The sequence below is a fragment of the Plectropomus leopardus genome, unplaced genomic scaffold (genome assembly GCF_008729295.1).
Source record: "Plectropomus leopardus isolate mb unplaced genomic scaffold, YSFRI_Pleo_2.0 unplaced_scaffold2462, whole genome shotgun sequence".
NCBI classification, from domain to species: Eukaryota; Metazoa; Chordata; class Actinopteri; order Perciformes; family Serranidae; genus Plectropomus; species Plectropomus leopardus.
The window spans coordinates 1-11,683 of NW_024626735.1; the positions used below are offsets into that span (position 1 = coordinate 1).

At 39.8% G+C, this 11,683-nt stretch overlaps 1 protein-coding gene across 1 annotated transcript; it reads left to right on the plus strand.

The window, feature by feature from the left end:
- Positions 1-3,742: 3,742 nt before the first annotated feature.
- LOC121966447 (sodium- and chloride-dependent GABA transporter 2-like) lies at positions 3,743-11,680 on the plus strand (the record flags this gene model as incomplete). Its single annotated transcript, XM_042516541.1, has 14 exons — positions 3,743-3,904; positions 5,485-5,721; positions 6,055-6,189; positions 6,631-6,771; positions 6,905-6,995; positions 7,099-7,231; positions 7,363-7,497; positions 8,472-8,575; positions 9,072-9,196; positions 9,913-10,025; positions 10,128-10,265; positions 10,390-10,492; positions 11,293-11,393; positions 11,525-11,680. Coding segments are annotated over exons 2-14 (1,683 nt in total), but the record flags the coding sequence as incomplete, so codon positions are not given.
- Between the last annotated feature and the right edge of the window lie 3 nt (positions 11,681-11,683).

Below are 11,683 nucleotides of genomic sequence, written 5' to 3' on the forward strand. Positions count from 1 at the left end.
GCCAAAAATCCAATATCATACATCACTAAGTTTTTATAGTTTTTGGCAATGGTTGATGGTGTTATTTTGGCAGTTTTTTTAAAGAAACATGCCTTTAAAACATGCCAGCAAGTTTGACGTTTTGCATCACCTCTTATAAATAATGGCCCTAATACATTTAATAAATGCACATCAATCCTTTGAAATCTGAGGAAATTTGGCTTTATTTCTTTCAAAAACATTGGAAAAGGCAATAAGCAATGAAAATCCCAAAATTAACAAGAAATTAACAAAAGGTAAAGAAAAAATCCTTGAAAATTAGTTTGAAAAATAAAAATGTAAAACAATTTAACAGTAATTTAATACAATAATAATAATTTTGTCACAATTACACATTCAAACTTATGCCATAATATTGAACATATAATTATAGTATGATTTTCCCCTGGCTTATATCTTATTTAGTAAAAGATCAAAGAAAATTCATTGAAAATTAGTTTTAAAAAGGAAAGACAGAAAGAAATTCATAAAAAAATGCTTAAGAATTACAAAAAGTTGATAGTGATTTGTTATAGTAATAATTTATCTACATTCAAATTAATTTTGTTTACAATGACATAATATTGAACATATAATTATAAATATATTTTTGTCCTTAGCTTCTATCTTATTTAGTAAAAGGTCAATGACAATTCCTTGAAAATTAGTTTAAACAAAAGAGACAAAAAAATAAATTAAAAAAAGACAACCGTCGAAAAACTGCTTAAAAATTACAATATTATCTAATAATAATATAGTATTAATCATATTTACATATTCGCAAATACGTTAAAAACGATAATTTATTGAACATGTACTCGTACAGTTTTCCCCGGCTTTTCAAAAATAATTTTCTACAGCTACTATTTTTTTTTCGCAATATTTCCTCGCCAAATTACTCATTGCCTTTTTCTATAGGTTTTGCACAACCCCGTTATCTCACATAAATAACGAACAGTCCCTAAAACAGCTGATAGTTTCGCATTAATCGATAATAAAACATTAATTTGGAGCCCTTTATAGCTATAAAATATGCATGTAAATATTGTCAGAACAGAGACTGGCCTCTGTATATGTGCTGATTGATTAGAAATAATAATTATCCATAACTTTTAGTGGTTATTGATTTGACAGGTGATTAACCTGAGGTCTGATCCGGTCGTAGCTGCCCCAGTTTCCAGCGCTGTGTGTCAGGACCGAGTCCGGAGGTCCGCACTTGTAAAACGACGGAAAAAGCTGCGTTGGGAATTGATAATCCATTTTATTTATCGATAACGAACTAAGACAGCTGCTCGGTGCCGTGATGAAGCACGTGTGGATGTCCCTCGGTCCTCTCGGTGTGTCCGGGGACAGGTCTGAACATGTTGTCCTCCGGTTCGGCTAACGTTAGCTCCGCTGCTACCTGTCCGCGAGCACCAACAAACACCTTTCTGCCTTTTTACCCGCCATGACACGCGCCCACGAGCTCAAACTAAATGTTGCGCGCGTCGAGTTGAAGGTGGCAGCACGGAAAGACACAAAACTGTGGTATTATGTCCGAAAATGTTCACTGTATTCCTGAACACGTGCAGAGGAAACGACCGGAAAACGAAAGTCAAGCTCCGCGAGCGAGCGCGCGCTATCACAACAATAAGACTTCCGGTTCGTCTGCTTCCGAAAGTGGCGAAACGTCTATCTTGGCAAAACAATAAAATTGCGAAATAACATGTAGAATAACACGAAACGTAATATAGCAAAGAATAATAAGATAAATAAAAACGCACATCAATGAAATCGACTTCAAAAAAAGTAGTCTTTGGGCTTTTATTTTGAAGGGGATGGGGAAACCGGATGTCTCAAACCGGGGCGTTTCTATTATTTGGCTTTTGGGGGCGCTGCTCTTCCTACTGTGCCACAACTTATTTTATGTTTTAATAGTGATTGAGTCATTATATGTCTTTTTTTTTAGTAACAGAAAAAAAACAGCCTCAGATAAAACAGCTTCCTTTATTTGTTTATTTTATGCAGACAGAGTTCTCAATGGACGGGAAAATTACAACCCCAACCGACCCACGTAAGTTTAAGCCTTAACTACTGAAATACTGAACCTGAGTGCTAACCAGCTGAAAAAAAAAGTGATGCGTTACTTATGCATATTTGAACACTAGAATATTTTGTTGTGACTCACTTCATACGCGTGAGTTACTGGCGCGAGAGACTGTCGTTTAAATATAACAGGCTGCTATTAATGACTGTTAACTGGGGTTCTGCTAACTTGCTAGTACAACCAATAGCTGTAATCAAGTAACAAAAAAATGTTTTGTCAATTTACCAGATAATCCGACCTCCTCACTCACTTTCCTCCAAGCGAGCTCCTTTTTTGTAGAAAAAAAAACTTGTATCAAAGAGCTTGGGTTAGTCACAGACCGCAACGAAAAGTTTCTCATTCATCTTGCCTTTTGAATGAACAGCCGCCAGTACATCCTGTGTTATACGATGTCATACGTTTCCGGAGGATATCAATGCTGATTGGTTATTGCGGTGTGAATCGGTCGCTGTAGTTCAGATTTTCAACTATCATGAATCACAAAAATGCGCAAATCACTTCATTTGCGCTGCTTAAGTCACACGTATTGCATTTATCGCATTGCGTCCATTGTGCCGGTGGGCGCAAATTTAGGTCTGTCTGCGTCTTTGCATTGACTTTGAATATAAACACGCAATGCAAAGCCCTCGCGTTGTGTCCGGTGTAAATGCACTGTCTGGCAGCTTAGGACTTTGCCCTCTGGACTTTGGGCTTTATTACTTATGAGACCTTTAACAAGCACAAAAACACAATACAACACAACAGTTTAAAAAATGCCATCAAAATTTGTTTTTAATCCTGCTACAACTTTTGAGTTCGAAGAGGAGTTTCTCACCAGACATTATGAAAAATTCCATCTGGTTTCTTGGTCGTGTTGCTGATGGCATCATACAGTTCCTTCAGTATTTTCAGTATCTGAATTTGCATCTGAGTTTTGTGTTCAGTCGGCTCTGAACAAAGTCCACCCGTCCAGTGCAACAGCTTGATCCAGGATGTTGGGGGTAAACCACGTCTCTGTTTCTTGGTCGTGTTGCTGATGGCATCATACAATTCCTTCAGTATTTGCAGTATCTGAATTTGCATCAGAGTCTTGTGTTCAGTCGGCTCTGAACAAGGTCCGTCCGTCCAGTGCAACAGCTTGATCCGGGATGTTGGGGGTTAACCATGTCTCTGTTTCTTGGTCGTGTTGCTGATGGCATCATACAATTCCTTCAGTATTTGCAGTATCTGAATTTGCATCAGAGTCTTGTGTTCAGTCGGCTCTGAACAAGGTCCGCCCGTCCAGTGCAACAGCTTGATTTGGGATGTTTGGGCTTAACCATGTCTCTGTGAGGGTGTGCCCAGAGCAGACAACATGGTATTATTTCCTTTATGAATACTTTTCATACAGCTCACTTCCTTCGTCAGAGAAACACGGGGTCCCTCCACAAATCCCCACTGGACTTTGACTGAGGTGCAAAACCTAAATTGAGTTTCGAGTGTCAGTATGTTACCTTGGCTCAGTAATATCGACACATCAACATCGTCTCTCACGTGTTTCCAGCAAACCTCCACAGGCCTGCAATTTAAGAACAGGCTCTTTGCCAGACACACCCTGCCAGTTCGTTTAATGCCAATCACCCCAGTTATCTAGAATCTGGCATTTGTAATCTGGCTGCAGAAATATTTCCAGCCCTTCAATCAGAGCCTTTTGTCTGACTGCGCTGACTCATCTGTCTGAACCTCTGCCTTTGGATATTGGATTTCGTTGTCTGCCCATTGTTGGATTTTTACCTGTTTGGACCGACCACCTGTTGCTGACTCTTGCTGCTGCACCATTCTGTAAGTCTCATCCTAATAAATCATAATTTAACAGTCAACCAGTCCAACCATACCCAAGCCTTTTTATTTTTGGGCATCTAAAACAAAAAAGGCTGTAAAAACTCAGTAACTATTTATTTAAAGATTTACAAAACAGTGTTATTTCATTCAGGTACTGATAAAATACTACACAGCTCATACTTTTGTTAATGATAAATACAGTGGAAATAAACAAGACTACATTTCACAATTCTGTATCTACGGTTAAGTATTAACTGTTTGCTTTTCTGTTGGTACCTGATTCATAAAACAAAACTACATCGTAAATCGCAGGCTGTATGATTAAGTGTTACCTAATTTTCTTTATACGCATTTTCTGTGTTAATTTAGCTGTTACAAATTAGTTTTGCCAATTTAATATTCCCACACAATGTCCAAATGTTGTTTTAAATCCCGGGAATATAATTATTGTGAAGAAATGCAAAAGCCCCTTATTTTGATTTGAGTTTCTGAGTCATTCTTTGTCATATTTAGGAATTATGATGTTAATAACAGGATTTGTAGGTAATGAATAACCTGGAAAAGTAATGGAATTTGCAAATAGCTATTTCCAGGCCTGGGAAAGTTTTTGGGAAACTAAAAATACCCTGAAAGGTTTTGAAAAGTCATGGAATTTTGTTTCACAAATTACCTGTGCAATAACTTAAGATATGTACGGACTGTTAAAAATTTGAAAAACCCAATGGTAATTTTTGTTTTTACATTGTCTGGCTGCAACAAAACATGTAAATTTTGGTGATTCATAAAGAAATTAAAATAGCCAAACATTTTAAAGAAAAAAAGCAAACAATTTTTTTTCTTTAAAAATGTTTCCCATAGTTTTGGTTCTCTTTGATCTCTCCACACAATGGTCTAAATGTTGATTTAGATCCAAGGTTATTTTGACACTAATAAGCATCGCAATTGGGCTTATGACAAAAATACTCTATTATACAATCTGTGTTTGACTAAAAGTTTCCACAGTTACATAATGTCATAAAGTATGGAGGATGTGAACCTGATACGACTGCCATACAGGTTTTGTCCAGTTTCTCTCTGATGGTGCTGCAAAGTAGTTTCACAACACCAATGCATGACAAAACTGAGTGTCCTCACGCAATAATGTCCTTTTTAGAAGCAGCATTATTGTGTGCTGACGGTCAGTTTTGTCGTGCATTTTGCTGAACATTTGTTTTTTGTGTTGTGCACCTGGAAGAGTTTTTCAGTTGCAGTTTGGAGTACTGTATGCTCCTTTGTTTTCTTGTGCTACAACACCAATGCATGGTATGCACTGGTGTTGTAACATATGTATTTCCTGTCTGAACACTTTTTAGACCAAAACAACAAGGCAATTTACAACAATTATTTTATTCCCACTGCAATATGCAGGTGAGGCTGAATAGAGGCTTACAGCTACACAGTTTGTCCACCAAACCTTTCTCTCGTAATTTCTGTTTTTTTTTTTTTTATTATTTTAGTTTTATAGCACAATAAGTAGTGTACAAGAAGGCCATACAGCTTCTTTCCCTCTCCTAATTTCTTGTGTTTTTCTTTCTTTATGGGTGTGAGTGTTTCTCTGCCAGAACCAGTGATGGACGGCAAGCTGCCTCCACAGCAAGGAGACCAGACTAACCTCTCCCAGAGAAACTTCCCCAATAAGGGAGCAGCCACCAATGACGGCCTGCATCCCAGGGGACAGTGGGCAAACAAGGCTGAGTTCCTCCTGGCCTTGGCTGGGCAGACTGTCGGCCTGGGCAATGTGTTTAGGTTCCCTTACCTCTGCTACAAGAACGGGGGAGGTAAAGCATGTGGGAGAGAGGAGAGCGGGTTTCAGCTAAAATGTATGAAAGATTCACATTTTTAAGGTGTTTGTTAGAGCTGTGGATATGTATATTTTGTCATTTTATACCTCTCCATCATGTCTGTCCATCATTCCCTGTCGGACTGGTGATAGGGATTTTTTATTTAGGGTGAATGTTAAACTGAGTTGATTGTAAGGGTACATTTGTGGCTATTTTGGTGGTAAGGTTGTCAGATTTCAAATAAAACTGGGACAACCATAACTTAAGGCTTAGAAACTGGATCAGTGAGGACTTAATCAGTGAGGGCGCCTTATATGTGCATGTGTCCAGGTGCCTTCCTTATACCTTACCTGTTGTTCCTGGTGCTGTGCGGCATCCCCCTGTTCCTCCTGGAGATCTCACTGGGACAGTACACCAGCCTGGGAGGGATCGGCGCCTGGAGGACTATCTGCCCGTTATTCGGAGGTACACTAATTATATAATTTTTGTCAGTTTTTGCACATAATCAATTGACTGTTTCATCAAAAAAAAAAAAAAAAGAAAGAAAGAAAAAGGAGCTTGTGTAGAAAACATGATTTTGAATGCGCAGATATGCTTTTTTCACAGTTGATAAGGTTTCTCATATGTCAAACTTACTTATGTTGTGTTGGACAAGCAGTTCGTGGACTGGGAAAATGAGATATTCAATAGCAAAAATAAGAAAAACATTGATCAATACCAAAAATCAATGGGTACTAAATAAGGACTAATTGTGGATACAAACAAAAGTAACTGAAAATTTGTTGTATAACCCTTCTTGCATGAGGCCCCATATCTAGACTCATATCATGATATTGGTACCATATTGTAATATTGCCCAGCCCTAAACCTGCATCTGACTCAGTGCATTCTCATATGTCTCTTCAGGTATCGGCTATGCCACCCAGGTAGTAATCCTGCATTGCTGTGTGTACTACATCATCATCCTGGCCTGGGCTGTCTTCTACCTGTTCTACAGCTTTCGGGCGGAGCTGCCCTGGTCGCACTGCAACAACACGTGGAACACTGGTCGGTAAAGACAGGAAATTTCTGCTTCTGTCTTGGTTGGCACTATATGAGATTTCACCTGCACCATTATTATTGTGGTCAAAAGTGTTCATATAAACAACAGTGTACAAAACATACACACGTTCTCCTTTAGATGCATGTGTCCCATTCAACCACCTAAACCAGACTGACACTGGGAGCCGCCTGCCTGAGAACGCCACCACCCCTGTCATAGAGTTTTGGGAGTGAGTGTAGGATTTCTGGTTTCTCACGGACTGTTTTTGTTTTATATCATGCATTAACAGCAGTGTGCGTTTTTGTGTGTGTGTGTCCGTGTTTATGCTTCAGGAGGGAAGTGCTCCGTCTCTCCAGCAGTTTAGACGAGGTGGGTCCAATCAGCTGGAAGCTGGCTCTGTGTCTGGCTTTTGTCTGGATCATGTGTTACTTCTGTGTCTGGAAGGGAGTCAAGTCTACCGGAAAGGTGAGCGGAAAACACGCCAACATCATAACAGTGCAGAGTAATAACTGCAGGTGTATTCAGGTATTCTACAAACAACAGGAAGTTAGTTATTTCAGTTTGGCTGGCTTTTCAACCCTCTGCATATATTCTAGGTGGTGTATCTGACCGCCATCTTCCCGTATGTCATGCTGTTGGTGCTGCTGATACGTGGTGCCACTCTGCCTGGAGCGACCCAGGGCATCATCTACTACCTGAAACCCAATCACACCCGCCTGGCAGACCCGCAGGTACAAAAACACAAACGCATACACACTATAGACTGTAGCCTCAAGATCAGCTGTTGTCATCTTGGATATTTATGCCTCCATGCTGGTGATAGCCAGGGAATGCAATGTTTGATGGAATTTTTTCAGATTTGGCACAAACGCCCTCCTACAATAGATTCATGAATAGATTTTGGTGATCAAAGCTCACTGTGACCTTGTATCCATCTCGTTCTTGTAAACACAATGTCTCAAGAACATCTTGATGGAATTTCTTCAAATTTGGCAAAAACATCCACTTGTACTTAACAGTGAACTTTTTAGAATTTGGTGGCCAAATTTCAAGGTCACTCTGACCTTGAGTCCATTTTAGTCTTGTATATAAGATATCTCAAGAATTCCTTAAGGGAACTTTTAATTCAATACTAATGTCCACTCAGACTTAACAATGAAGCTCTTTTGGGTGTCAGAGGTCATTGTGACCTTCCATTTCCTCAGATTTGGTACAAACGTCCACTTAGATTGAAACATAAACTGATAAGAATTTACTGGTCAAAGGTCACTGTGACCTTGCGTTTATTTCATTCTTGAGAATTAGATTTCTCAAGAACATCTTGAAAGAATTTCCTCAAATTTGGCACAAATGCCCACATGGACTCAATGATGATGTGATTAGATTTTGATGGTCAAAGTTCACTGTGACCTTGCATCTATTTCATTCTTGAAAATGAAATATCTGAAGAACACCTTGGAGGAATTTCCTCAAATTTGGTACAAACGTCCAGTTGAACTCAAAAATGAAGTTAAAGTTATGTTAAACATTTTGCAGTCCGTGGCCCTTTCTAATACAGCAGCAAAGTTTGGCCCACTCATTTAAAGCAAATGTTGCAGACTGAGAGAGGATTAAATTCAGGATATCACATACAGAAAATTCACTAACATGCAGTTCGCTCTTGTTTCTTCTCATCTGTCTTAATTTTTCGTCTTTCTCTCTATAGGTATGGATGGATGCAGGTACCCAGATATTTTTCTCATATGGAATCTGTTGGGGAACTCTTGCAGCCCTCGGCAGTTACAACAAGTTTGACAACGACTGTTACAAGTGAGACCTTTTGATTATTTCCTCTTCCACAATGAATGGCAGAGAAAACCAATACAGCCACACCTTAAAGGAATACTTCACACCTCCCAAATGACCTTTTGTATATAAATTTCTCACCTCATGTTACATTAAAAAAAAAAAAATGTGATTCTTACACAGCAAGTGAAAAAATCCAAACGTGGAGAAAATTCTTGATTTTTTAAGTCATAAACAAGTGGGTTTAAAAACAACACAACTACAACAAAATATCTGTTCGGTTCCCCTTCAGAAAGTACTGTCTGTTTGGGAAGTACAAATGAGATGTGGATTATACTACACAAGTTGTATGAGAGGTTGTAAAAGTTTGATATATTTTTGTTGTTGTCAAATGTGGATGCTTATGACTTAAATTGATTGGAATTTCGAGAAAAACAATGTCAATGTGATGTATTTCATCAAGTTGTGTCTTACTATAAAGCTTAATTAAATGTGCTTTTCTTTTTGCATGGTCTTCCAGGGATTCTTTCTGTCTGTGCCTCCTGAACAGTTTGACCAGTTTCACGGCAGGTTTTGCCATCTTCTCGGTGCTGGGCTTCATGGCTGAGGAGCAGGGCGTGGACATAGCAGACGTGGTCCAGTCAGGTGAAATATAGAGGGGTGGCTAAACCTGAAATAAGGGAATTAATCCACCACTCAATTGATTCACATGATATCTCAAAAACACCTTAAAGGAAATTCTTCAAATTTGGCACAAACGTTCACCTGGACTCATGATTAGACCTGATTAGTATTTGGTGGTTGAAGTTCAAGGCTTTGAGGGAGTTTCCTCACATTTGGCACAAACGTGTAGTTGGACGGATGGATGAAGTGTTTGATTTTAATGGTTAGTGGTCATATGTCAAAGGTCACTGTCACTATAACCTCGAATCTCATGTTTTTGTGAATGCGATATCTCAAAAAACACCTTGAGGGAATTTTTTTTTCAAATTTTGCTCAGTCACTTGGACTCAAGAGTGAACTGTTTTGAATTTGGTGGTCAGATGTCACAGTGATCTCACAAAACACTTTTTTGTGCCATAATTCAAGAATTCATACGCTTAATCCCTAAAACTGCTAAATTTCAAATGAAAGTCTAATTGGATAAAATGATTAAGAAATGACATTTAATATAAAAAAGGTAATTTTTACTGTTTCATCACAATGTTTTTCCAAAACACTTCTCTGACCATTACTCAATGTCAGATCTTCTGGGGGAAGATGTGTGTGAAGTATCCATGTTTTCACAGACATGGATGTAAACTGTAAGTGCAGCTCGAGTGGTTTGCATGGCGGTAATTCTGGTTTGGTAATCCTCTCAGGACCTGGCCTCGCCTTCATTGCTTACCCGAGAGCTATAGTCTTGATGCCTGTACCCCAACTCTGGGCCGTCTGCTTCTTCCTTATGGTCCTCATGCTTGGGCTGGACACAGAGGTGCAGACACACACACTCACTGACACATCGGCGAATCATTTGTGACAGCATTGATGTTTAACAACACAAACACACTTACCCTGTCTCCGCTCTGTCATCCAGTTTGTGAATTTGGAGTCCCTGATGACGTCATTGACTGACCTTTTCCCTCATCTGATCCGACGAGGCCACCGCAGAGAGCTGCTGCTGCTGTTCATCTGTGTCGTTTGCTTCCTGATTGGACTGGTCATGGTCACGCCGGTAAGTCACACTCAGGACGGGCTGATTTGTGCGTGAGGTGTGTTTGATAGGACTTCTACCCTATTTGTTTTTACATAATATGGAACAAATGATGTTTGTTTTGTCTGTGTTGACTTGGATGCAGATCGGTCTCTATGTGTTCAACATCTATGACCAGTTCTCCTGCAGTGGAACCAGTCTGCTGCTTCTCGCCATGTTCGAGTCTCTGGCCATCGGCTGGATCTACGGTACAAACTCCAACTCACCCTCCCTCTCCTGTCATCGCTGCATTTCATCATTTTCTTTCCTCTCTATTCTGCTCTCCTTCACTCACTCCGTCCTCCTCATTCTCCCCTTTTATTATGCCTTAATCTCAGAAACACCTGGAGAAAATTCCAGATTTAACTTAACTTTGGCACAAACGTTCACTTGGATGCATCGGTGACCTGACTAGAATTTGATGGTCAAAGGTCAAGGTCACTGTGACCATGCATCCATGTCATTCTTGTGAGTGGAAAGAAAGATGTTCCCAACGACACCTTAGGAGGATTTCTTCAGATTTGGCACAAACATTTACTTGAATTCATTCGATTTTGGTGGCCAAAGGTCAACGTCACTATGACCTTGCATCAGTCACACTACAACTACCATTGCTTCTCCTTGCTGTTACATATTTGAAAAGATGATATGTTGAGTTAAATAAATGTTTTTTAAGAGCTTTTTTCTAGTACTTTCCTCCATAGTTGTAGACACTTACAAAAACAAATGTATTCCAGCCAGTTTCAGCGTCCACCACCAAACTCAGCAAGGCGGAAATCAAACTGTGATGTCAAACCACAGCCACTCATGGTGAAGTTATTCTTGTTATTGTATTGTTGTTAATATTTCATAACGCCTTGAGGGAATTCTTTCAAATTTGTCACAAACATCTACATGGATTCAAGAATGAACCGATAAGACTTTTGTGGTCAAACTTCAAGATCACTGTTACCACTTTGATGTCAAACCACAGCCACTCATGGTGGAGTTGTTCTTGTTTTGGCCACAGGTGCCGAGCGATTCAGTGCCAACATCAGGGATATGATCGGTTACAGCCCCCTGCCTGTTTTCAAGCTGTGCTGGAAATACTTGACCCCGGCTGTGTGCACAGTGAGTGACCCCTCCCTGTCTACTGTCTGCTCACTGTGAAACAGTAAACACATAAACACAAATACAATCTGCATGATTCAGATTCCTGTTTGCAAAGACAAACTCATACAGTCCTTCTCTTTTCTGTTTAGGCTACTTTTGTGTTTTCTCTGGTGAGCTGGTCTCCGTTGAACCTGGGGTATGGCCTGGTCACTCCAGTTTGGGCCACTGCACTGGGTTGGCTCCTCGCTCTCTCCTCCCTCTCCTTGCTTCCAATCTGGGCCATCTACGCCCTGGTCTCCACCCCGGGA